General features: G+C 36.8%; 2 protein-coding genes across 3 annotated transcripts in view; one reads left to right on the top strand and one right to left on the bottom strand.

Moving 5' to 3' along the window:
- LOC141378433 (uncharacterized) overlaps positions 1-27,695 on the top strand; it is a 283,306-nt gene that overhangs the window by 18,048 nt on the left and 237,563 nt on the right. The window lies entirely within an intron of this gene.
- Positions 1-27,695, bottom strand: part of stard9 (StAR-related lipid transfer (START) domain containing 9) — a 78,189-nt gene that overhangs the window by 8,423 nt on the left and 42,071 nt on the right. Inside the window, exons 9-24 of the mRNA XM_001921870.8 lie at positions 26,969-27,036; positions 26,647-26,744; positions 26,215-26,415; positions 23,369-23,466; positions 23,190-23,267; positions 20,883-20,960; positions 19,969-20,148; positions 19,304-19,358; positions 16,178-16,303; positions 15,969-16,051; positions 12,468-12,529; positions 11,966-12,138; positions 9,792-10,254; positions 2,742-9,656; positions 606-806; positions 346-529 (exon numbers count right to left, since the gene is read on the bottom strand). Coding sequence (XP_001921905.4) covers positions 346-529; positions 606-806; positions 2,742-9,656; positions 9,792-10,254; positions 11,966-12,138; positions 12,468-12,529; positions 15,969-16,051; positions 16,178-16,303; positions 19,304-19,358; positions 19,969-20,148; positions 20,883-20,960; positions 23,190-23,267; positions 23,369-23,466; positions 26,215-26,415; positions 26,647-26,744; positions 26,969-27,036 — 9,063 coding nt within the window. The remainder of the gene's footprint in view (positions 1-345; positions 530-605; positions 807-2,741; positions 9,657-9,791; positions 10,255-11,965; positions 12,139-12,467; positions 12,530-15,968; positions 16,052-16,177; positions 16,304-19,303; positions 19,359-19,968; positions 20,149-20,882; positions 20,961-23,189; positions 23,268-23,368; positions 23,467-26,214; positions 26,416-26,646; positions 26,745-26,968; positions 27,037-27,695) is intronic.

Raw genomic sequence — 27,695 nt, 5'->3', positions numbered from 1 at the left:
ATTCTTTCATTTTCTTTTCAGCTTAGTTCCTTTATTAGTCCGGGGTCGCCACAGCAGAATGAACCGCCAACTTATGCAGCATATGTTTTACGCAGTGGATGCCCTTCCAGCTGCAACCCAGCACTGGGACACATTCACACACACACTCATACACTATGGTCAGTTTTAGCATACTCAATTCACCTGTACCGCATGTATTTGGACTTGTGGGGGAAGCCGGAGCAACCGGAGGAAACCCACATGAACAGTGACCTTCTTACTGTTTGGCGATAGTGCTAACCACTGAGCCACCTTGCCACCAGTTTTACTTCGTATAAGAATAAAGAATCCTCAAGTGTGACTGACCTTCATGGCCTTTGAGAGGGTTTGCTGCTGCAGTCGTCTTTTCTCCTGTTCGGTCCTCTCACGGAGTCGGTCCCGAGCGCGTGCAATCTCTGCTCTTGCTTCCTCACGGGCTCGGCTGTAGTCACGCAATAGAAGCTCAATGTCAGATGGGCAATGACCCTCTTGTCTTGGAAGATCAGGAACTCTGAGGGAGAACACTCGGTTTAGAATATAGGATAACAGAATATTACCAGAAAGCTTAACTTCTGTTTCATAATCACCTGCTGGTTTCAACAATCTCTTGTCGGAGCTGTTGCAGATATTCCCTGCGTCTGCTGGGAAGGTCTGAACTTCTTCTAGACTGCTCCTTTTCATTATTCGCAGGGACATGATGTTTACTGGGACTAAGGCTCCGAGCCCGACGGCACATCTGGAGACGGGATTCTCTCTCTTTTCTCAAACTTTCAATACTCCTTCTGTGCCTAATGACAAAAGAATTTCCGTTATAACAAGCTATTAAACCTATCCATATGCCCTAACTGATTAGTGTTCAAAGTATTTTTGATCAAATGTACAAGATAAAGTTGGAGAGAGAGAAAAAAAAATACTGTAGAGAAAAAAGAAGAGTTTGTTCTTGCTAGAGCTGCATGATTGTAAATAAATTAATAATGAATAATGAATCAATATTTTTTAAAGCTCAATATCACTAATCTAAAGTGTATGAATCAAGATCACAATTTTTTAATGATTAATTGTGCAGCTCTAGAACTTGCCCACATCACAATATCTTTAATATACTTTCGTTTTTGATCTTTTGATTTACAGTTTTTATTTACAGTATATTAATTGATCTTTATAAATAAATTACTTCCTTAATAGACGAGAACTTCACTTCCAATATCTTCTAACTGTGTGTTGCAAGTGAATATTCCACAACATAGTCCACATACTGTAGAAAGGTACTTGCATATACAGTTAGGTCCATAAATATTGGGACATCGACACAATTCTAACATTTTTTGGCTTTAACACAGTGGATTTGAAATTACGTAAATTACGTGAAAGATGTGATTTAACTGCAGAGTTTCAGCTTTAATTTGAGGGTATTTACATCTAAATCAGGTGAACACTGTAGGAATTACAACAGTTTGCATATGTGCCTTTTACTTGTTAAGGGTTCAAAAGTAATTAGACAGAATAATAATCACAAAATAAACTTTCACTTTTTAATACTTGGTTGCAAATCCTTTGTAGTCAATTACAGCCTGCAGTCTGGAATGCATAGACATCACCAGACGCTGGGTTCTACAGCAACTGTCTTCAGTTCCTGCTTGTTTTTGGGGTATTTTCCCTTCAGTTTAGCCTTTAGCAAGTGAAATGCATGCTCAATCAGATTTAGGTCAGGTGATTGACTTGGCCATTGCATAACATTCCAATTATTTCCCTTAAAAATTTCGTTAGTTGCTTTTGCAGTATGCTTTGGGTCATACTCCATCTGTACTGTGAAGCGCCATCCAATGAGTTCTGAAGCATTTGGCTTAGTATGAGCAGACAATATTGCCTGAAACACTTCAAAAATCATCCTGCTGCTTTTGTCAGCAGTCACATCATCAATAAATTCAAGAGAACCAGTTCCATTGGCAGCCATACACGCCCACGCCATGTCACTACTATGCTTCACTGCTTAGGATCATGAGCAGTTCCTTTAATTCTCCATACTCTTCTCGTCCCATCACTCTGGTGCAAGTTGATCTTCATCTCATCTGTCTATAGGGTGTTGTTCTAGCACTGTGAAGGCTTTTTTAGAACTCTAATCTGGCCTTCCTGTTTGTGAGGCTCACCAATGGTTTACATCTTGTGATGAACCCTATGTAATCACTCTAGTGTAGTCTTCTCTTGATTGTTAACTTTGTCACGCATACACCTACCTCCTGGAGAGTGTCCTTGGTCCTTGATCTTTATGATGATTTTGTTTTGTTTCGATAGTGACAGCTATTTGGATCTCATCTTGAAAGTTGACAGTAACAGATTCCAAATGCAAATAGCACACCTAAAATGAACTGAGGAGCTTTCATCTGCTCATTGTAATTGAAATAATGAAGGACTAACACATGCCTGGCCATGAAACAGCTTAGAAACCAACTGTCAAAATATTTTGGACCCCTAACAAGTGGGAGGCATATATGCGAACTGTTGTAATTCATACACCGTTCACCTGATTTGGATTTAACCTCAAATTAAAGCTGACAGTTTGTTGTAAAAGTACATCTTGTTTGTGTAATTTCAAATCCATTGTGTTGAAGAATAAAGCCAAATATTGGGACATCGACACAATTCATTTTTATGAACCTAACTGTAGGTATAGCATTGTAATAAATCTAAAGGAAACAAAGCTTTAAGTATGCAGAACTTTGTACCTGTTTAGGAGCTCCTCTTTGTTACAGGCGGAATATAAATCTTTAGAACCAGACTTGAGCATTTTCAGCAGAGTGTCCGTTTCCCCTTGGCCATAGTGCAACCTGGCCTCTTTGAGTTCAACGGTAAGCTGATGAGAGCTCTGATCCACATGCAAAGATGCTAAAACTTGCTCACGTTCTTTCCTTAGCTTTTCAATTTCTTGTGTTCTCCTGTCTGTTTTCTCTGTTGACTCTAGTCTGTAGAATAAACTAGGACTTTGTGAATCAACTGGCTGCCGGTAACTGGGGTTGAGCTGTTCATTTGTTGCTTTTACTTTACCAAGCATTGATTGTGGTTGATTGATGCCAGACCAATTGGTAAACTTGTTGTGCATTGGCAGATCATCAGGGATCCATTGTTGTTCTTTAAGTGTGCTAATCCCTGCTAGAGGACTGATACTGACGAGAACATCCGTATTGCACTCACTTGGCAATAGAGACATCACATCATCTTCCTGATGTTGCACAGTATCCCAACTTTTGGTTATGTATTCAGATGATCTGAGACTCAACTGACCATTCACAGTTGACAAATTAGGTTTGTCTGAGGATTCCATTTTAGATTGCCTGACTTTAACTGAGGATGATGCAAGTTGGACATCAATGGTACCACTTGAAGTGGAATAGGATGTTCTTTGGAGATGAGTCGGAGAACAAGTTTTTTGTTTGCTTGTTACCCTGTCCTCAACTTCATGATAGTATTTGTTTCCCTCATTGTACATGCGGGGACAGACGGCATTTGAGAAGTCCTCAGATCCATCCAGATTTGGACAAGCAAGGTTGCTCAGGCTTTCAAAGTTCATGGATGATAGCGATTTAGATATTGTTTTGGCATTTCTACAAGCCTTCTGCTGATCTAGAGCCATTTGTTCATAGTTAGATATTTTATGACATTTTAATGGCATGCTGTATAAATTGGAGCATTCTTTTTGTCCTTTGGTTGTCTTAAGGTTTGTTTGTAAGAGTTTCTGCTGAGAGTATCTTGCAGCCTTCAGAGTTAGGATAGGGGAGCATGCGCGATCCATAAGCATAACTTGTTTACTAAAGCCATTCTTTAGGTCTACATTTCTGGTACAAGTCTGATTCTTCTCTAGCTTCATATTTGAGTGTTTTGCTTCAAGGTAGCTGGGTAAAGACCTCTTAAAGGAAGGGTCTACTTTACTACTTTCAAATGCTTCCAAAGTTGAGGACTCCTGATTTGGCACAACAGTGTCTAATGAAATAACCCTTTGTGAAGGAGTCAGACCATTTTGACTGCCAGTTACCTTTGAGCCTCTGGGACGTAAATCAGGCATGCTTTTTATCCTTTCGTAGGCCTGTTCACTTTCATAATTGTTCTTCAAGATCTTGGCCTCACCATCTAGCTGGGATACACTACAAATATCTGAGCCAATCAATTTAACAATAACATTTACTTCATGAGCTGTAGCATTCTTTGAAGCTGAAGCAATCTCTGTCTGGACACCAATGTCCAATGAAGTTTGTGTACAACAGTCCCTCTTGTAGTTACTGCCAGAATGTGCAGTAGAAACCTGAAAACAGGGTTTAGGAAGGTCATGTTTTGAAGGCTTTTCTCCTGTCCGCATACATTGTATGTTCCCTAGAAGATCAGAGGTGTTGTGTATCAGGTCAGAAAGATGTTCAGACATGTTCTGTAGACTTGCCCATGTGGTTTGGGCACTGTTTCCTGGTTTGGACAATGGTGTCTGAGTGCTGCTTCTTCTATGACGGCTCTTGGTTTTAAGGTCTTTATTGGCTTTAATGGTCTGTGTGCCTTGATCACAAGTGCTTGGATTTGGTTGTTCCGGAGATTCATATTCAGAAGAGTAGACCAGTACTATTTCATCAACTTGACCTGAACAGTTGCATAACTCCTCGGAAGCGTCATTGCAAGACTCACATTTCAAATCATTTGGAGTCTGCTTATCAAAACCACTTGAGGACAAAGAAGTGGCCTTCAGCAAAGGTTCAGAAGAAATTTGATCTCTAGAATATCCATTACTACTCAGTGTGCTGGAGAGCCCTTTATTATTTACATATGCGCTCAAATGGGAACTGAAAGGGCAGTCCTGAATATTCAGCCCATTGTCTACACTACAGCACCTGGTCATATTTTTGTTAGAACTACTGGGCGGAGAGTGATGGCAGGATATATTGGCTACACTTCCAAATGCCTGCTTTTTGTGGACTGCTGGGTTTGTGCCTATAGCAGTTCTTGTGTGAATATATGGGTTAATATCACTCGAGGCAAAATGCATTGCAGAATCTTTTCTGTCTGAAACGGTATCAACTAGATTACCATGTACTTCCACACAATCAACTAAAACATCATCAGAAGACCCATTCTTCCCTAAAGTAACATTTTTATTATGCTTTGTTTCAATTATCTTGGTTGGTTGGATTTTAACAGTTGAACCATTCTTTTGTTGACATGCAGTTGTCTTAATTCCAGCCTCCCTGTGTATGAGAGCTCCAACCACAGAGGGTGACACACCAATGTTTGGTTTCTTGGTGTATCTCTTTTGTGTGTCTAATGATTTGGAACAATCTGGTGAAGCTGAAGACTTATTTTGCTCATCAAGAACAGGATTTTTGTGTTTGCCATTAGCATTTTGACTATTAGAAAGTGGATTCCCCTTTAATAAAGGTTTTTTACGAGATGTATGACTCTTAAATGTGGTATTCTCATCCAAGGATAATTCAGATGTGGAATCAGTGGATGAACTTGGAGGTGCCATAAAGTGGGCCCTTCTGTAGCGCCTTTTCCCTCCTTTATGTTTATCAACATTACCATCGCTAACAAAATGTTTTGTATGATCTGCTGCTGTACAGTGTTCTCTTCTGATTGTGTCTGTTGATTGGCATTGATTATCATAACATTCCTTTGTATTTTGACTGTTAGGAGAGTGTTTTGCATTGTGATATACCTCAACATGTGATGAAGTATTGGCCAGAGATTTAGAAGTCGAATGGCAATTTTTAGGCATGCATGGCTCTTGATTTTTCATTTGTTGGTTATCGCAAAACTGATTTGCTTTGATGTGATCATCACTACACTGGGATTTCATTGTGGTTTTCAAATCATTACTTGTGCAGATGAACTGCCTCTCTGATTGTAGATCCTTGTCAGTTTTCTCAATAAGCTTATTGTGAATTTGTGGTTTTTGTGATCTCTGGCCTAAATCTGAATTGCCAGCATCTTTTTTGATATGTATGTGCTCTGCAGATCTTACTTTGTCTTTATTATCACAACTACTGATCATAGTGGCGTAGTTCTTCAATGAATGTTCAGCACAAGGTTCATCGCAAGGTTTTTCATGGTTTCTTGGACCAAATTCATAAAAGGCTAACTTGCTTAGAGGTCGGACTTCAGGAACAGGGTAACTGTCATCCTCACTTGAGTTCCAATGTTCCATACTTGATGTAGAAGAGTTATGTGAACATGTCTTTTTATTTTGTACCTCTAAGTTAGGTAATATTCCAGTGCTGTCATCCATGCTTTTCTGCCATGTATCAGCCAAATCTCTTTCGGTCTCTAAAGAGACTGTCTGTTTCACTGTTGTTTTGGTGGGTAGCGATGCTTGAAGATTGTCACGTTTACTGGACTCTACTGGAGTTGACATCTCCATAAGAAATTTTTCACTTGCTGAACATCTGAGTTCATTTAACAGTCCTGAAGTTTTATGTATTGATGGTTGCTCATAAAATTTGTGCATTTCTTTTGAAGTTGGCCAAGTCTGATTTAGTTTTGTTTCATTTTTCATCTGTGCACACTGATTTACTTTTTGTTCTTTATCCATCTCATTTGTAATTTGAATAGTCTGAGTAGCTTGTGCATGCTTGCAAACCACTGGTTTTAATACTGTGGGACTGCCATTCTCCATAACCTGTTTTTTGGTGCAACAATTCCTTTTAATAGGGTTTGCAGCATCACTATAGTCTTTTCTTAGTTCTGTGCAGACGATAATGTTCTCTTTTGATGTATTCAGTCCAATAACAGTTTCTTTAACACATGGCAGCATTGATTCAAATGTGCCCTGTGATTCTATAGTGCAATATAGTACTGACTCCACATCTTCATTAATATATCCACATTGTTCCACTTTCCCCTCCGTCTTTCTATCAGTAGCCTCTTCTGTGCCACTGGAGTTCAAGAATGCCTGATCCTTCGTAGGCAGCAAATTCTTTGATTCTGTATTGCCATTCAGCACAATAGTGTTGTCTGTAGAAATTGCCATACAAGAGAAAGGGAACAACTGGGAACAGCTACTTTCACAATGTCCATCCTGCATACTTTTGTAATCATATTCATGGTGGTTCGTCTCATACTTGAATTCATCCAGTTTAGTCAAAGAAGAGATTTTCTTCTTGCTATCCAACTTGTAATCTTCACCACAGTCTTCTCTCAAAGACAAATTAAAGTGTTCTTTCACCACCTCTGATATCTTATCGTTAATTGCTGTGTCACTCATTTGAAAATATCTGTTATTCAACGTTTTTCTGTCTATAATCTGAACAGCATCTTTTCTATGCTCTTTACTGTTTTCAGTAATGTTTTTAATCTCAGGACTACTAAAGGATTTCAGGCTAGTGCAATTTGTTTGCGTCAACCCATTATCGCATGCAGTGCAGTCATTTCTAAAAATACTGATGTGATCTTTGCTGATTAAAGCCCTGTAGGCGTCGCTGGCTGATGAGGCACTTTTCATTTCCTTGTCCTGATCAGAGTTTTGCATCCTAGTGGGCAAATTTTCCAAAAGAGATACACTGGTTACAGATTCACTGTTGATGGATGAACAAGCAGACTGTTCCTGATCCGAATTTAGAAGTGCTGATTCAGCATCTAAATATCCCACAATGCCTTTTGTTTGACATGATTCAGTGACTGGCTGCACAATAAAGCATTCACCATCTCTGCTAAAACTACTATCTTTTTCATCATGCTTTTCTAATTGTTTGATATTCAATGCATAATCTTTGGTATATCTTTCGCAATCCATTTTAGTTCTCTGTTTTGTGTAGGAGCGATCCTTTTCCTCATCACATTGTGCATTGGTTTGGCCATTGCTGGCAATGCTGTGCAATTCATTAAGAACTTTTGCGGTTTCAGAGATCTTAATTTCTGAATTTCCTGCATTATTGTATGGAGGAACCTGACAAACAGATGGGTGATCATGGGATGATGATGGATTGTCCTCTCTAATATCTGAATCTTCCTTTGTACTGTTGACCAAGAAGCACTTTGAAATACTGGAACTTGTTGAGATGTCCCCATCTTTGGAAGAACAATCAATCAACAGTGCTTCAGTCACAATGGTATTTAGTGGTTCAGCAGTTGGTTTATTTGTGCATGCTACCCCATCTAGACTGGCATCTGTAAAATCATAGACTGTGTGAATTGTACATGGATCTTTCTCAGCAGTGAGATCCTGGATTCCTGGGATAAATGTAGGTACACTCTCATGGTTATCAAGCAACAGGGTGTTTTCAAATGACGTGTCGTTTGATTCAAGTGTTGCATTTTCACCCTGAGTGGTGTCAGAGCAAGGTGAGCTCTGGCTTTCTAAGTCATTTTTGTTGCCGATCAGATCCAGACTCCTGCTCTCTATCAGTGTCGGTGGATCCTGCTTGAAGTGTCCTGATGCCCTGATGATACGGGGACTGTCTGCTGCATCGGTGGATGACCAAGCATCAGTAAGAGCAAGTGGATTCTCTGTCTCTCTGTTACTCGCACCACTGCAAGGCCTAGATTCAGATGCTAGAAAAGATAGGCTTGAAGGCCCTTTAGCCATGCCTTGGCCATTCTCAGTTTTTAGCTTCTGACTACCATTTAAGCTCCAGTAAACCTCTGCAGGCACATCTTTGGATATTTTTGTCTCCAATTTATTACTGATTGATGGAGAGCCACATGAGGTAGATACAGTTAGATGACTTGGAACCTTATTGAACCTCAGCATAGGTCTGGCAGTCATATGCTTCCAACTGTTCTCCATAACAAGAGAATCTTGGGACATTTGACTGTCTTCACTCTCAGCTTCACTGGAATCACATTCCTCTTGCTGAAGCTGCTCAGCCAGAGCTCTAGCGTAAGCTGATGAGAGAGAGTCTAATGAAAAAATACTTTCACAATCTGAAGATCTGTTGGAGTCCTCCACATCGCCATGTTCCACCCACCCGGCTGCTTTATTTTGTACTTCTACCGATTGCTTAGTACTAGTCAATGCTTCTGCACTATGCCAGTGCCTCTGGTGTTGATATTTTAGTGTGCCAACCCGCCCTAAACTTTCATATGACATTGCTGATTTGATGGGGGACTGTTTGTGTATTTTCTCCAAGTCTTTCCCAGTCTTGTTTTTGATTGATTTTTCGTTAAACTTCCTTAATGCTTTGTTCATAGATTTCACACTTTTATGTCCCCGTGAGCCTGATGGTGGTTTGCGGAAAACTTTTGCTAATGCAGTCCTGATCCCGAAGCCAACAGAGTTGGAAAAAACCTTGCGGATATTATCTAAACCTTTATTTCCACTTTGAGATGGACTTTTTGTTCCCTTTACCAAACTTTTCTGTTTTATTACAGGTAATACTTTTCTCACTGCTTTGGTATTTGAGTCCAGACAATGTTTGTCTTGATCACTAGTGCTTTTCTTGACTAGCAACCTTGTGGAAGCAGTTTTTGCTTTTGTTGCTTCAGCTGAACTTGAATCCTTTAAAGGACTTTCGAGGTTGTCTGAGAAACTGGCCCAGCTTGAGGATCCTTGATCATATCTGGAGGGCATCGTGTTTGAACGCCTTCTTATCTTTTGATCTTGGAGACATTCATCAGATTCCCATTTAGTGTATGTAAAGTCAGAAGATTTGTTCCTTTTAAGGAACTGGCTGTTTGGATTAAAGAAAAGAAAATATTTATTTAAATGCTGTTCTCAGTGTAATGATTGTGATAATCTCATGATGTTATCTTCCAAAGTAAAGCACCTTTTGGCAAAAATTAGTAATCAGATGGTTTACACTTACCTGAAAATAGGAGTGTGCTGGGGGTACAACCGGGACAGTAGATCAGCAGAAAAGGAATGCCTTCTTAAAGTCATCGGACGTCCCCTTAACTTTAAAGAGTATGCCAATTCTAGAGATGAGGTTTCATTGCAACCTTCTAGATGCAAATTTTCCAGCCTCTGCAGTTCACGCTTTGCCTCCAACAGATGGCGCTTTCGTGCAATCTTCTCCAGCTGGTAATGTAACCTTTTGCGGCGCACACGATTCTCAGCTCTGCGCAATGCATGGTGCTTCAGCAGCTCCTCCTGCACCACTCTTTTCCTGTCTCCCATTGAGATTGATGGTGGGACCGTTTCAGCATCTCTGACCTCCTGACTTTCAGAAGTAACAGATAGTACAAGATCTGTCTGGACCCCGGATTCCAGTGTGGTTTTTTCCCTGTGTGCTGCAAGTCGCTGATTTTCTTGCAAGATCCACTGCTGGACTTTAGGCAAAAATAAAAAGAATTTTAGAAAAGTGTTTAGAATTTATTATATTTATTAGGACAAAAAGCCAAGATTTATTTGGTTTTAAAGTTCAAATAAAAATCAAAATGTACATATCTCACGTTATTCCAAATTCCATAAAAATTTTCAGTTAACTTCAAGTGTCAAGTTACAGTCTAAATATTCATTTAACAACTTGATAATGTTAATAAACTACATGTACTTACTATATGGATAGCGTTAGTAGCGTGTAATTATGAATAATTAATTTTTATTACTATAGTAAGAATGTGGAATGTGTAACAAGGACACTTTAGAAAATATTCTAATGCTAGGCCTATTTTAGATGGGCTGTAGCCCACCCATTTTTCTATTCAGCCCCCCTAAAACATTTGCTTTCCCCCAGCAAAAAGAATGTAACTCTTGATGAACTTTCGCAATTTTTATTTCAAAATGAACTACCAATATAAAACACATTACAGTGCGTGTGGTATTAACTATACCATACAGTCTTGCACAGAAGGGATTAAACAGTGACAGAACCACTTAATGTAATCATTTTAACTGTCAGAGTCACTGACAGAGATAGAAGCAACATTTGTTGTCTTGTATAAAAAATTTATTTTTATAATTCAGATCGTGAAATATTTGAATTAGTGAATTAGGTTTAAAAACATATATGTATATTTATGCCATTTAATTACAAAAGTGGCAGTCTATTTTATTTAATACATAAAAAAACTGAATTATTAGCCCCCCTGTAATTTTTCCCCCAATTTCTGTTTAACGGGGAGAAGATTTTTTTTCAACATATTTGTAATTGTAATAGCTTTAATAACTCATTTCTAATAACTGATTTATTTTACCTTAGCCATGATGACAGTAAATAATATTTGACTAGATATTTTTAAGACACTTTTATATGACATTTAAAGGCTTAACTAGGTTAATTAGGTTAACTAGGCAGGTTAGGGTATATGGGCAATTTATTGTAAAATGAATGTTTGTTCTGTAGACTATCAAAAAATATATAGCTTAAAGGGGCTAATAATTTCGACCTTAAAATGTTTTTTAAAAAATTAAAAGCTGCTTTTATTCTAGTCAAAATAAAACGAATAACACTTTCTCCAGGAGAAAAAAATATTATCAGACATGCTGTGAAAATTTCCCTGCTCTCTTAAACATCATTTGGGAAATATTTAAAAAAGGAAAAAAAATCAAAAGGGGTTTAATAATTTTAACTGTATGCATATTTATTTATTTGTTTATTTTGATTATATATTTTAAACCTCATAAGGACCTGAGCCCCCCTGAAATGAAATTTCAAGAATCGCCCCTGGTCTTACCTAAATGTGTTCACCTTCGTAACACAAATAAGGGTGTTTAATCACAATTGCTAACAGTCTAATATGATTCAATGACCTATGTGCTAAGCTAAAGTTAATGTGCTCCCATCAAACCTCGAGATCGGCTGAATGAATTTAACTGTTTAACTCTAGGTCACCTATTTCCATCAACCTATTTAAAAAAAATGTGTTCCTTTAACCTCTGACTAGAGATGTGTGATAGAAAATAAACAGCATCTTAATCCACTATCCTAAAGCATACATAAGAAAAACAATTCCTTACTAAAGACTATTTAACTTATGTTGAACTGAATGCTTAAAAATGAGCAATAGCGGACTCAATAAAGCATTTAAGGCAACTCACTCTCATTGTGCTGTTGTCGAAGACGTGCCTGTTCTCGCTCCAGATCTCTCTCAGCTCTTTTCTGCTCCATCTGAATCTCCTCTCGAAGACACTCAATGTACCACTGCTGCTCCTCTAGTCTCTGTCTGGGTGCTGTCCCACCGCCCCTCTCATCACAACCTGCTCCTGGAACCCTGATCACACAACAAACACTCAGGGTGATGTGCTACCAGATCAGAAAATATGAAGTGTGCTAAAAATAGAAGTGAATACTATCACGAATTTAAAGACATTTTAAAACTGTCTTTTAACAAACAAATTTACTTTCGTCCCTAATTTACTGTGTTGTCTATAAACCGCATGTAGTAACCTAAGCAACAACAAGTCAACTACATAAACAATAGCTTCTCAAGAGGGCTCATTAACAGTTCAACATGAAAAAAAACTGTCAAGGTTCATGAAGTTGTTCAACATATTATCTATGATTGGAAAATCTTCTCTTCTTGAATGAGATCTTATTTACCTGGCGTCAGGCATGGGTTGGTTGAGCTCTGCAGATGTGAAGACCAGACCTCCTTCGCTGGTCTGCAAAGATCAAAAATCAGTGACTATTTAATTTAAACTTTGCACAAAATTGTATGCACTCCTGAGTTAATTAAGTAAGATTGGGTATTTCTCAACAGATTTCTTTTAATAAACTTTAATATATTTTGGAATTATTCATATAATAATAATAATAATAATAATAATACTAATAATAATAATAATAATAATGTTATTATTATTATATGAATAATTCTTTAATATATTAAAGTTTATTAAAAGAACATTGTCTTGAAAACTTCAGAAAATATTAAAATGTTACTATTGAAGTAATTTAGGTTGACTGGGCAATGACTGAAACATGAAATACAATATATGGATTTAAATTGTAAAAAAGTCAGTCAACAGTTTTCATATTTAAAATAATATCATTAAAATATAAAAAAAAAAATTAGGACCACTGACAAAAACACTGAGAAGTTACACTGTTGACCCTTACTGTAGATTATGCAGTAAATAACTGTAAATAGCCAGTGTTCTGCTGTAATATATTTTACTGAAATAGGAGTAGGATTTGTATGAAATTTTGTAGTGCAAAGAATAAATTACAGTAATTTACTTTATGTACCCATTACAGATAATTACTGTCATAATAAATAGTAATTATTATTATTATAACTTTGACTTGACTTGACGTGATATATATTTATTAATTGCATTCATCACTTAATTCAGTACCTGGATGGGAGACCACATGGGAAAGCTAGGTTGCTGCCGGAAGTGGTGTTAGTGAGACCAGCAGGGGGCGCTTAACCTGTGGTCTGTGTGGGTCCTAATGCCCCAGTTTAGTGACGGGGATTCTATACTGCTCAGTGAGCGATGTCTTTCGAATGACACGTTAAACCAAGGTCCTAAAATCCCAAGATACCCTTTGGAAAAGAGTAGGGCAGGGGTGTCAAACGTATGGCCCGAATTTAATGCGGCCCGCAAGATGATTCTGTGAGCTGAAATTTTTCAATAAAATATACTGCTGTTCCAATTGTGTCCACTGGATGGCGCAAAAGCAAACTTAATTTCATCCCATCCAGAAGAATGAATCAGTGTCAATTTGACAGCCATTTCAGAGAGAAAGACCTCATACCTTTTTTTGTATCTGTCTAAGAAAATTAAACATTCGTGATCAATTAACCAGTATAAAATCTTCTCTCGCTCTGCATGTTCCCTACTGCTGTTTCTTTGTGTGCGCGATCTGTCACTCATACAGAAATTCTCACGTGCTCTGCAGACCCACTGAGATGCGCCTTTTCTGCCAAAATGCATCTGAGCGTAATTTCTGAATCTCCTAAAATGTCCAGAATTCAGGTTTTACATTCACATTATAAAGTTGCCGTTATTAGTATGCATTTTTACATTACCATTTCGCAGCTGACTGCGCACACACAGAGAAGAAACATTAAATGATTAATCATATAATAACGGATTCAGATAAACTTTATACACGGAGAGAACAAAATCTATAATGGCTGCAAAATATTTATACACCATCAGAAATGGTTAATCAACTAATTTGCCTTATTTAAATACACTTTTTATTCTAGTAATTATTATAATTTTTTTGCAGTAATGTCTAACTTTTTATTTATTTTTTTCTGATATTTATTTCTCATTTGCTGCATATTTTATTAATTTAATGATGCTAATATATTACATACTTTATACATATCTAAAATGTTTTGACAATACTGTAAATGTCATTCCAATATAGCAACTTTAGAGAGAGAGAGAGAGAGAGAGAGAGAGAGAAAGAGAGAGAGCCTGTGGCTTTAAATGCAAACGAGCTGCTTATTTTAATTTATTCCAGCAGTTCTGAAATGTGAGTCACACACAAATGCCGTTTGCAATACACACACAGGGCCGGAACAAGCTGAACTGCCGCTTTAGGCAAAGGACGGTCACACCGCCCTCAACCCCAACCCCCTGAGGGCGCGGGTGGTGAGGGTAGTGTCGCAGACGCCGCCCTCTCAATTCTGCCGCCCTAGACGCGGATTTAATTGAGGGCGCGGGTGATGAGGGTAGTGTCGGGGACGCTGCCCTCTCTGCACTAGACGCGGATATAACTGAGTGCGCGGGTGGTGAAGGTAGTGTCGGGGACGCCACCCTCTCTATTATGTCGCCCTAGACGCGGATATAACTGAGGGAGCGGGTGGTGAGGGTAGTGTAGGGGGACACCGCCCTCTCTATTCTTCCACACTAGACGCGGATATAACTGAGGGCACAGGTGGTGAGGGTGGTGTCACGGATGCCGCCCTCTCTATTCTGCCGTCCTAGACGCGGATATAACTGAGGGCGCGGGTGTTGAGGGTAGTGTCAGGGTCGCCACCCTCTCTATTCTACTGCACTAGACGCTGATATAACTGAGGCAGCAGATTGTGAGGGCAGTGTCACTGACGCCGCCTTCTCTATTCTACAGCACTAGATGTGGATATAATTGAGGGCGCGGATTGTGAGGGTAGTGTCACTGACGCCACCTTCTCTATTCTACCGCACTAGATGTGGATATAATTGAGGGCGCGGATTGTGATGGTAGTGTCGCTGACGCCACCTTCTCTATTCTACCGCACTAGATGTGGATATAATTGAGGGCGCGGGTGGTGGGGGTACTGTCGGGGACGCCGCCCTCTCTATTTTGCCACCCAAGGCGGTCGCCTAGGTCGCCTCTATAGACGCGCTGGCCCTGTACACACAAACATATGCGTGTTTACTGACACCATGTGACCGTAAGGATTATACCAGTTGAGAATAAAATTTATTACAAACATGCTCTGTTTTAAAAACATTTTAAACTTATAAAAATCACAGAGAGTTGGAACAAATATTTTAATCCCAGCTTATATGCAAAAATAATAATAATACATCCGTGGACATGTGTATACATGTTGTTATAGAAACATGGCGCCTTTCAGTCAGTTCAGTGGATGGCGAAAACCACACTACTATGTCATGTTGCGATAGTCCTCAAAATCACTGGGATTTGGACCCTATTTTAACATCAGGAAATTAAAAAAAAAAGAGACTTGTTGCGTTTCATTGTGGACACACTATACACACAGACATTCCAAGCTTTAGATTTTTTTTAACATAGGTGCCCATTCTAATCTCTAATAAAAATTCACATTTAAAAGATTAATTCACCCAAAAACAACACAAATGAATTAGTTTCCTTCCACTGTGGAACACAATAGAAGATATTTTGAACAACGCTGATTGCTGGGACCCAATGACTTGTATAGTAATTTCTTTTGCTATGGAAATTGTCCCAGTAATCAGCATTCCTCAAAATAACTTCTTTTGTTTTTAACAGAAGAAAGACGCTCACAAATAATTAAAAACACATGAAAGAGTACAGGTAGTAAACAAGTAATATTATAATAGATCAATTATATTTTTTGTGCATTTAAGCACTGTAAAGCACAAACGTTACCCGTCTCCTCTCTCTTAGAACAGCCGCCTCAGCAGGATGATTGAATCTGAACCTATGGAGTCCTCCTAAAGTAATTACTGCACCTTCAGGGGATACAGAGATGCACAATAACACATTGGGACACTCAAAGTGTTTACCAATGCAAAATCAATATTTTTGTCTGTATATGAAATATGTTTTGAAGGTTGTTTTCAGCACGTTTTGTTTACCTTGTGCAAGTCTGCAGGGCTCTGTGATCTCTCTTTCACTGACCATGCAGATGTGTCCCGACACTGGCTTCAGAGTAACCACCCCGCTCTTGTTCTCAATCACACAGGAGGATCCTTCTGGCAGGACTGAGGGATTGAGATGAAATTTAATCACTGCGTTCCTTTAAAAATAAATGTTGCGATACATAACTGATAAAAACCATCATTACATTACACTACAGTTGCGATGTGGCTGATTTCAATTTTGATTTTCATCTGTATATAAACTGCATTAATGATGTTTTTGTAAGGCAGTGAAAGTTAACAGCACCCTTGTTCAATTCAAAATAACCAGAAAATACTTATGTGTTGGGTTTTTGGATTATTGCCGAAAATAAGCTCTGGTTACAACTAAACTTTGACTATTGCACATTTCACTCATGATGATAATGTATACAAATAGACAATTTCAAACTCATGACAAATAAATCAGTTTGAGTAAAACAATTACTTGTCTAATAGAGAAAAAAGGCCTGATTGATTGATATTTTGCGGCGTAAATTTATTCTGAATTTAGTTAACGGGAAGGTTACCCAAAAATGGAAATTCTGTCATCATTTACTCATCCTCTACTTGTTCCTTACCCGTTGGAATTTAATTCTCTTGAACACAAGATATACTGAAGAATGTTGGGAAAAAAAGCAGCCATTGACTTTCATAAAGTTTTGTTGCTGTATTTTCCCACATTCTTCTGAATATTTTTTTTTGTGTTCAACAGAAGAAAGAAATTCTTAAAAGTTTAAAACTGCTTGAGTATTAGTAAATCGAGAAAAAAAATATTCATTTAATAAAATAAAACACTATGAGTATGTTACAAATCAAATATTATATCCACCTTATAAAAATGCTCCTTTCTACTGCTGAAACACAGTTAGCTTTTAGGATATTGAAGCTTCAATAAAGCTTAAAGTTTCTTTGAATTGTAAAGTTGCACTCATGAATATTATGAGCTTAGTGTACATACAGTGCTCAGCATATATAAGTACACCCCTCACAAATGATTGAGCCATTAAGTCATTTATTCAAAAGATTCATTTAGACTCATTTAGGAAAGAAAAAATTGCCTGTCTTTATTAATGCTTTGTTGGATTACTGACTCTCCTGATTTGTTCAACACCATAATCAAAAAACCATTCAGGTTTGAAGTATGCTGTTCTGCTGGGATATTTGTCTTCGACTACATGCAAGCCAGGCTCATTCTGAAAACGTACAGCTACATATATTTCTGGAGAGCGCCAAATAAACGTCCCAGGAAAAAAATACGTCCCAGGAGCTACGTTTTTTTTTGCAGTTTTGGTTTTCATGAATCCACCAGAGGTTGCTGTGTACGCTTTTTCAGATCTCAAATTTCTCTTAGTGTTTTTAAAAGCACCGATTGACCCACCCTCCCACTTCCCTAAACCCAACAGACAGTTTAAAAAAGCAATCCAGAAAAAGAACCCTTGTCTGATTTTACCATGTTTTCAGATTTGACCACATTCTCACGCTGTTATTTACTTGTTTATTCTATTTTTTTGGCTTTTTTCTTACCTGCTTTCTGAAACTATTTTTCACCGGACTCGAATCTTGTCATTGTGGTCAACTGCGTCTCTGCGTCTTAAGTCCGCTGACATACTGTACATGTCAAGCTAACTAGAAAAACTGGTAACAGCGGGACAGCTGTCCATACATAGGTAAGCGATCAGCTGTTAAACGTGAAAAGTAACTGCGTCACAGTGTTCGTTTTGAAAACTAAATGCAGCCATACGTCCTTCAAGCTACATGATTTGTGATCTCCAGAAATATATATATGGGCATGTTTTCAGATTGAGCCTATGTTGACTACAGTAAAGAGTGCAACTGATCAGCAACTTTCAGTAGCTCAGTGGTAATGACATTCGCCTATAACACCGGAGATCCGGGTTTTTCACTGGCCCTGACAGTGTATCATATGTGCATATGTATGGAATGTATCAAATATGTATATGTATAGAGTGTATATGTATAACGTATTGTTGAAATTGAAATTTGTATGTGCATATGTATAGTGTGTATCATGTGTGCATATGTATAGAGTGTATCATATGTGCATATGTATGGAATATTGTATATGTAAAAAGTGTATTGTGTGCATATGTATGGAGTGCATCAAATCTGTATATGTATAGAGTTTATATGTATGGAGTGTATCATGTCTGCAAATGTATGGAGTGTATCATGTGTGCATATATATGGAGCGTATCAAATCTGTATATGTATATAGTGTAAATGAATGTATGGAGTGTATCATGTGTGCATATGTATGAAGTGTCTAACTTCAAGTAGCTCAGTGGTAACATCACTCACCTATAACCCCAGAGACACGGGTTCGATACCCTGATAGTGTATCATGTTTGATATGTATATAGTTTATCATGTCTGTATATGTATAGAGTGTACATGTATATAGTGTATTTTGTGTGCATATGTATGGAATGTATCACATCTTTATGTGTGCATATGTATTTAGTGTATTATTTATGGTGGGATCAGCAACTTCCAGTAGCTCAGAGGTAATGTCACTCGCCTATAACACCGGAGACCCAGGTTCTATACCAAACTCTGACAGTGTTTTATGTGTGCGTATGTATGGAATGTTTCAAATATGTATATGTATAGAGTGTGTGCATATGTATTGAGTGTCTATCATGTGTGCATATGTATGGAGTATCAAATATGTATATGTATAGAGTTTATCATGTGTGCATATGTATAAAGTGTATCAAATCTCTAGTTTTACAGAGTTTATCATGTGTTCATATATATGGAGTGTTTCAAATCTGTTTATGTGTAAAGTGTATCATGTATGCAGTGTATTAAATCTACATATGAATAAACTGTCCTAAGACCTTGACAGTGTATCATGTGTGCATATGTATGGTGTATCATGTGTGCATATGTATATAGTGTATACGTATGTATATATGTACCGTAAATGTAAATGCTAAAATGCAAATGAGTTTATAAATTGTAGCTTACAGAAAACAAGTCATCATTGCAGCAATCTAATTGTCACTGTCAATACCAGATGTAAACAAACCACATTACTCAAAGACAAACTTGACATACCTATGTGAGGGTCTTCAAGATTTTCACCCTGAGGCCCGATTCTTGTCACCCCTTCCTGCAGCACCAAAATCAAACAAACATTAATATGAGTTTAGCACAACATTTAGCACAAGCCACTCTCAACTATTTCCAAAACAACACATTTGTTTCTTCCACGTCTAAGTTTTATTTTCTTACACACCCCAAAAAGCCAAGCCAGGTATTTGTCTACTGTTTATGTAGGATAACAACCTAGCTTATATAAGCCCGGACACATGGGCGCACAATCATTTCCAGGTGGTTTTAGCTATTAAAAAGCAAGGAAACTTCTGAAATTACAGCGCCTTGAGGCTTTATGGCCTATCAGGAGAGAACAGTTAGCACAGATTTACTTATATAAGTAAAATGATTAAACACAAAAGTAGGAAAGAAGGTAAAAGGCAAGGGAGGGATATTTGGACCACATTGACAAAACTCTAGCAGTTTTACCTTCCTGTGAGAAGTATCTCAAAGAGTTTTGCACACAGAACAAGAGAAGAAAAGATAGGGAAGAAATGAAGAGAGAATCTATTGGAGGGAAGAGAGAAAATTAATTGGTTAATGACCCAGAAGGACTTAAAAGAGAGAAGATCAGCTGAAGGCAGGATAAAAGCTATGTATTGTGTATACTAGCTGAATAGTTGTACCCGGAGGTGGTAGATGGTGACGCCTGTGCTTAGGACATCCGGCTCTAGAGCTATGAGATGTGGCTGGAGTGAGTGGATAAGAACTCCTGCTCTGTCCTGGTTAATGTCCACATTGTAACGCTCCAAAAGGGCTCGCTTATCATGCCAACTGTCAGACCAGTCTTTAGTCAGCTGCTCCACCTGTTAGAGAGTGGAAAGTCAACACAGTTGAAACACTGAGCATTCAACTAAAGTAAAATGTCATTAAAGTTACATTGTGTATTATAAGCTAACATAATAAGTCACACTCCAAGATATTAAGCTGTATTTCCATGCAAAGTAACTGAATTATAAGAAGGTGCAATTATAAGAAACAAAGTGTCTCACAAAGTGTGAGCTATTACAGTCACTTTAAATTACAGGGTTGAATATGACACTCTAAGAAATAGTCACATTTGTATTATGCAGAGCTGCTACCTAGTTACCTAGCCGGAGAATATTTCTAGGTGCTGTGTAATATCATTCATTTAGCCAAGGAATGGCAGCAAAGACCCTTAATTATTACGCAGGAATGAGAGGATAGTTCCTAGCCATATCGCCCTAGAAAATAGCAACTTTTAAAAAAAATTTCTTAGTATCTGATGTAACTACAAAAAAGTAAAGCTTTAAATAGGAAAATTATTGAAACACTTTTTTTAATTTATTGACTTGCTAATGGTCTAATCCGATCCAATGTTTTATGCTAAGCTAAGCTAAAAGTGCTCCCGCCAGACCCAGATTGCCTGAATGGATTCAAAAATAAAAAACTCCAGCCTTTTCCAAAAAGTGGAGTGTTCCTTTAAATACAACTAAGGTCTTTTTACGTATTTAAATAAGCTTCTCAGAATTATTATCAGACCGTTTCAGACTCCAGCATTTTAAACAGGTGAACTAACCTTCATTTCATTCTGCAGGACTATATCAGAAAAGCTGCTTTCTCTCTCATCACTGAGAGATGGACTAGGGTTCCTCTGCTGTGGATGGAAAAAAATATTTATCAGTCAGCAAAGCTTTTGACTTATTTATGAGTTAAGATTTGCCTAAAATTTTAAACATTGTGACACCATGGGCCCTATCATATACCCAACGCAACGCGGCGCAAGGCGTACAGCAATTGTTGTTTGTTATAGTTTCAGCTGGATGCAAGTGTCATTTTGACGTTTTGCACTACGCTGTTTAAATAGCAATAGCATTTGCACTCATACTGTATGTGCGTCCATAGGCATTCTGGTCTAAAAAAGGAAGTGTGTTAAGGTGCATTAATGGCACATTGCTATTTTGATGAACTAAAATAGGCAAAATAGACCAGCTGAGAGGAGGTCTAAAGTCCAGCACAGAGCATACTAGTGTGCGCCTCGCTTAAACATTGCCTAATACACACAGGATGTTCAGCGATACACAAATACCTTTACAAATGAAAAAGAATTAAAGAAATAAAATACTACAAACAATATTATTTTTTACATAAATATAAAAACCACTGCCTCAATGCCTTCTTCATCTCAGGGGGCTTTTTCAGTTTATTTATGACAACTTGCTTTTGTATAATGTTATTATTATTAGTAGTATTATTTATTATATGCATATTTAGATTTGTTTTATTAAAAACAAGCTTAGATTTGCCCACCTGACAGGTTTTAGACCATATTGGGCACAGCATGTGTATTTGGACATAACTCAGTTGTTTGACTACACTTCATTATTATTGATCATTTATTCGTTTGCTGGAAATTCGAACTAAATTTAAAAATAGTTTTGAAACAAATATTTCCGCTTAACAAACAAAATTAATTATCTAGGCTAATGAATGTTTGTGCGTACAACACGTTTCCTTATCCACGAAAGAGAGTGAAAGTAAACGTAAAGAATGAGGAGGCTCATTCTTTCATTCTCGCGCTCAGTTTTTCCAGTTTTTTTTTTTGAAGTGCTCAGTTTTTCCACTTACAAAGTCTGCCATGTAAATAGCAAATGCACTATGGCGCGACGCAACTGACTCTTAAAGGGAATGGGAAATGAGACTCTGATTGTTTGTTCTCAAAACACACTTATAACTCATTAAGAAAACAATCTCAACCATGTTAGACTATGTGCTGCGGCGCAAAGCAGATTTTAAAATAGCAAAAGTGGATTCTTACACGCCCTAATGCTTTTGCGCCCTGCGCTTTGGACTTTGCGACTGGATCGTCAAAATAGAGCCCAATGTGTTAAGCAGATACCAGAAAAGAGTCCATTTTATTATTATTCTAACCAACTGCAACAGTCAGAAACTTAGGACAATAAAATATAATTAGCTTTTTTGCTTCATGAAACTCATTAACATCAGATTCAAAATGCATTGCATTTGACTTTTGACGGGTTTTCAAGACCATAGCATTCTTCAGTTGTATGTGTATACTAGTTGTACTTGTATACATGGAGTGACACTTTCTTCATCAGCACAGTATGCTGTACTGTATGTGGAGCATGATAATTTTAAATACAATATATGCACAGCTCACACGTGCTTTGCATTTGTTTTTTATGTTTTTTATGCTCAAATTAGTTCACAAGGTGGCAGGTAAAGTCACAGAAAAAGACAGGCAGACATAACAACCAAAAAATAGCAAAAAAAATAGTTTTGTTTGTGCATGACAAGCTATCAGATTCAATACACTATATAAACGTGTGCATACACTAAAACACAGAGTAAAAATGTATACAGGTATTACGCTCCATTTACATTAGTGCTTTTCATTTTAGAATGAAATCGCTCATTTTTCAGACCGACTTTTTTTTAATTTCTTTTTTTTGCTCTCTGACACAGCTTAAAACACATGACACTTGACCATTCAGGCTCACTGGGCACGCGTATACTTTGTCGCCATCCAATCTAGCGCTTGTACAATGGTCATATCAGAGAGAGGTTTGGCGAATCAGTGAACAATATGCAATAGTCCAATAGACCATCAGAAAACAATTGTTGATAGCCATGCCTCTGTTTTCAGAAGTTTGTGTTCAGTCAGTCTATAATGAAACAGAACACCCGCCATTCGTTTTTTCAAAATTCTCTGTTTTTATGGATCTAAATTGTGTAAATACCAGACAACCATAACAAAATGTATGCATTTTAAAATGAAAATGCATTAGTGTAAATGAAAAAAGAAAAAAAAATGAGTGCAAAATTTCAAAGCACATTTATGTAGAAATATTAAAAAATCTGGTACCATTTCAAAGGTGAGCAGCATGCTCTTAAGACGATCGATTTCCTCCCGCAGTTCCCTAATCAACCTCACGTTGGCATCCTGGAATAAAAACAAGAAACATTTCAAGTTCCTCAACATGCTTTGTTACAATTTGACTGTGGGATTGTAAGTTACCACATGTGTGTGCATTTGGACATCACCTCATTGACTCTTGGCTTGTTAACAATATTCCTGGCATGAGCTGCATAGCGGAGTGTGCTTAAAGTCTCGTTGTAGCTGCTGCTGGATGGTGAGACCGCTGGGAGAAAACAAAGTTCACAATTCATTCTACTGACTCTGCAATGGATGTGATAATATGGTTTCTGCAGGATACACCCAGTTTTGACTATATCATTATTGAACTATATCTATATCACAATGCCGTTTTCATTTGTAGGTAAAATACGACTAATTATACATGGACTAGTGAAAGAAGGAAGATGAATGACTTTGAGGAGATCATGTGGAAAAGGCAAGATCTTTAGGAATATAAAACAACTGCTTGATGGGAAGTCCGACTGAGCTTTTTAAATGGATAGTTCGCTCAATAATTACCATCCTGTTATTAATTATTTACCAATCATGTTGTTGCAACCCCCTTAGACCTTTTCTCACCTTCATAAAACAACTTAAGATATTTAGGATAAAATCTAAGAGCTCTCTGACTAACACTCTGTAATTTTTTTGTTTTTTTTAACTGTGACATTGTTGGCCTATATCTCCTCTTTCTTGTCATGTCAGGGTGCACATTTATTAAGAGCAGTCCTTTTTTTTGACATTAGAGTCAGCAACGCAACACACAAGTATCGTAGTAAACACGTTCCCTGATCTGATGGCAAACAAAGTCTTCATTTAAAGTTTTTGGTGCACATGGAACATTTTGACAATGTTTTAGTTCCTTTTCGGGACTTTAAACATCTCTGGACAGTTTCTGTCTATGGAGATTGTGAAAACTCTTGGATCTCATGTAAAATATCTTAAGGTCTCATAGTTCCTATGATGAATGAAGGTCTCAAGGGATTGAGACGACATGATGGTGATTAATTAATTACACAATTTTTAATGAACTATCTATGAACTATAATGTTAAGCTTAATTTGTTCACATTTTTTACCTTTATTTTGTTTAATATACAATATAAATATTAAGGAAGGTATTGCACATAGGTATATCACATTAATACTATACTGTATATTGCTTTCAGTTACAATAGATACATTTTACTAAAATGACAATTCTACAATGACAATTTCACTAAAATGACAACCACGTTGTGGTTAGATGGGAATGTCTTTATTTTCTTTATGCTCAATGCAAATATGTTTTATTCCTATTATATATGAAATTGCATGTATATCTATATATAAGTAAGAGAGAGAGAGAGAGAGAGAGAGAGAGAGAGAAATTAACATACAAAACCACAAAGCAAAACGGATGATGAAGGTTATCACTTCTGCAACAATTAAGGTGTGGTTAGATGGGAATGTCTTTATTTTCTTTATGCTCAATGCTTTTTAAGTCAAGTACAGTATGTTTTATTCCTATTATATATTAAATTCTGCATTGCTCAGTTTGCTTGAATATTCTGTAAAAAGGTTGCCTAAAATAAATGGACAGTCCACTTAAAAAATGAACATATAGACACTATTTAGTCACCTTGAAGTAGTTACAAACCTTTATTTGTTTCTTTATTCTGTTGAACAAAAGCTGAAAACCAGAAAACCCAATACTATGGAAATCAATGTTTACTGGTTTCCAGCTTTATTAAAAATACCTTCTTTTGTGTTCAACAGAAGAAAGAAAGTTAAACAGGTTTGGAACGAGTCAATGGTACGTAAATGATGGCAGAATGTTCAGTTTTGGGTGAACTATGCCTTTAAAATTGAATAACATTTGAAACAAGTCAATGCACTGAGCAGCTTCAGTCATAAAAGTTAGTACTGTAGTAGTAATGATAGGTACAAACAATGGTCTTTATCAAACTAGGACAATTGACAGGATCTGGTACCATTACAAGGCTCATCACGAAAAGAAACTGATAGTGAAAAAGCTAAAATTGTGGGATGAACTGACCCAATATGTGTTTTTTACAGGGTTTCTGCAGCTTTCATCAAGTTAAATTTAAGACATTTTTTAAGATTATTATGAATGAAATTTTAGACTCAAAAAGGGCTAAAGGCTAAGGAAATTTTCAAATGGCCCAGATGGAAAATAATTTTTATTTGCCCTATCAAAAGATAAAAATAATAATTTAATAAATTTGTTAAAACAATAATAAATGAACAATATATTTTTTTATATTTTATATTTTATTTCTTAACAAATGAATATTGTATTTAAAAATTGTGAAAATTTAAATATTGTGTAAAAACAAGCAAGCTCTACTTGTACCCATACACTTTTTTCCAACATAAACTTTCTTTAAAATAAAATAAAAATAATTAACAAATGTTTTAAAAGTTTTCAAAACTATAATAAACGAAATCTATGCACAACAATCTGTCCAGGTCGGTGTCCTCAGCAGTACATACATGGAGAACTTTTAAACAAATGTTATTGTAAATAAAATAATTAAACTATTATAATAAATAGAGTTAAAATGATCTTTTTAAATAAAAAGTGTTAGGTTTTATTGAGATGCATCGTTGGTGATTGGATTTTTTTGGCCAGATTAAGCAGCAATCCATAAACCTGTTCAACCTGTAGACCTGTTTAAAAAAGATTTAAGACCTACAACACAATATTTCAGTAAATGTAAAACTTTTTAAGGTCTAAAATTTGGATTTTGAGATTTAAGACATTTTGAGGCTTTTTAAGACCCTGCAGAAACCCTGTTCTACAACCAGCAAATTTACGACATGACCCTACAATTAGTACAAATAATCATACGTTTATTGTATCTTAATGAGTCACCACCTGCTGTTTCAACAATACTGTCAAGTATAAAAGTCTTGTTCTTTAAATAAATCTTTAAAAAAAAACTCTAATTTGATTCCGAATGACTTACTTGCAATCATAATGGTTTTGGAGTTTCCGCCCAGGCTGTCTTTGAGCAGCCAGGTGAGGACAGAGTCTCTGTAAGGAATAAAGCAGTGCCTGCGTCCGCTGCCTGACAGAGAGCTGGACTGGCTGCCCACGGTGCTGCCTTCACCCTCACTGAGCATACTGTTGATGCTCTGACTGCTGCTGGACATTTGACAGTTTTGGGCTAAAGATACAATTGAGAGAAATAGGATTAAAAGAAAGATACTGGAAGATAATAGAAATTAAGAGGTTTGTAATTTATATTACACTAATCTGAACAAATCTTAGAAAACTGGACTGAAGCAGTTTTAGTTTACTAGAACTTCTATGTTAAGCTGCTTTGACACAATCTACATAGTAAAAGCAATATAGAAATGAAGATGAATTGAATGGAATTAAAGAGGTCAATGCCTACCAAGAGCGGAAATGACAATGCCAAGGGTGACAAGAGATTTGTTGATGTTTGCTCCCTCTGTTATTCGGTCTCTGCAGTATTGAGGGTCTGCTCGTTCACTGATAAAAGCACAAAGAGTGTGTTTTATTTGTAATAATCAGAACTAGTGTTCATTAGAACACTTGCTTTCAGGGATGAAACACTAGGGGGCCACCATGATCATATGTTATTGTGGTTATTAAAAGGCACATGTTAGATTATAAATAAAGAATATATCCAGGATCTGTTCTACTCTCAAGGAATGAGTGGTTTAAGAATTAAAAAAAGAGATACACTCACTAACCTGCCAGCCAGGTCTACCAAGTTGATTTTGCTTACGATTTCTGAAGGAAGATTGTTTTCTAGAATAGCCTATAAAAAGAAAACTATTATCACAAGATTATCCTGAAACAGAGAATTTTAAAAACTACTTTTATTCAGAAATTGCTGGTAAATTTCACACACACACACACACACACACACACACACACACACACACACACACACACACACACACACACACACACACACACACACACACACACACACACACACACACACACACACACACACACACACACAAATCTTAATGAAATTACACACAATACAATGAATAAAATGTTATATTATGGACATTAAATAGTATTTTTTTTTATTCCTAACTTATTTCGATCATTTTCTTTACAGTGTACCATTAAAGAGAGAGAGACAGAGATTTGAGTTTATTGCCATATCAGCTTTTCTGGCTGTCATGGCAAAAAAGCAGATGAAGTTTTTCACATTTTATAAATATCTCTTTTCTATAATTCTAAAAATATTTTTACAACTAAAATTCATCAACAGCAATAAATAATACATAAGAAATACGTAAATAATAATAATAATAATAATAATAATAATAATAATAATAATAATAATAATAATAATAATAATAATAATAATAATTTATAGACCCTTTTGAGGAATGTAAACAAGAACAATAGTCCTAATGTATTTCCTTTTTTACATTTTTAATTTCTATAGCCTGCGAG

The sequence above is a fragment of the Danio rerio genome, chromosome 17 (assembly GCF_049306965.1).
Source record: "Danio rerio strain Tuebingen ecotype United States chromosome 17, GRCz12tu, whole genome shotgun sequence".
NCBI lineage: Eukaryota > Metazoa > Chordata > Actinopteri > Cypriniformes > Danionidae > Danio > Danio rerio.
The sequence above is the reverse complement of the archived record's forward strand: the minus strand, read 5'-3'. Positions and strand labels throughout refer to the sequence as shown.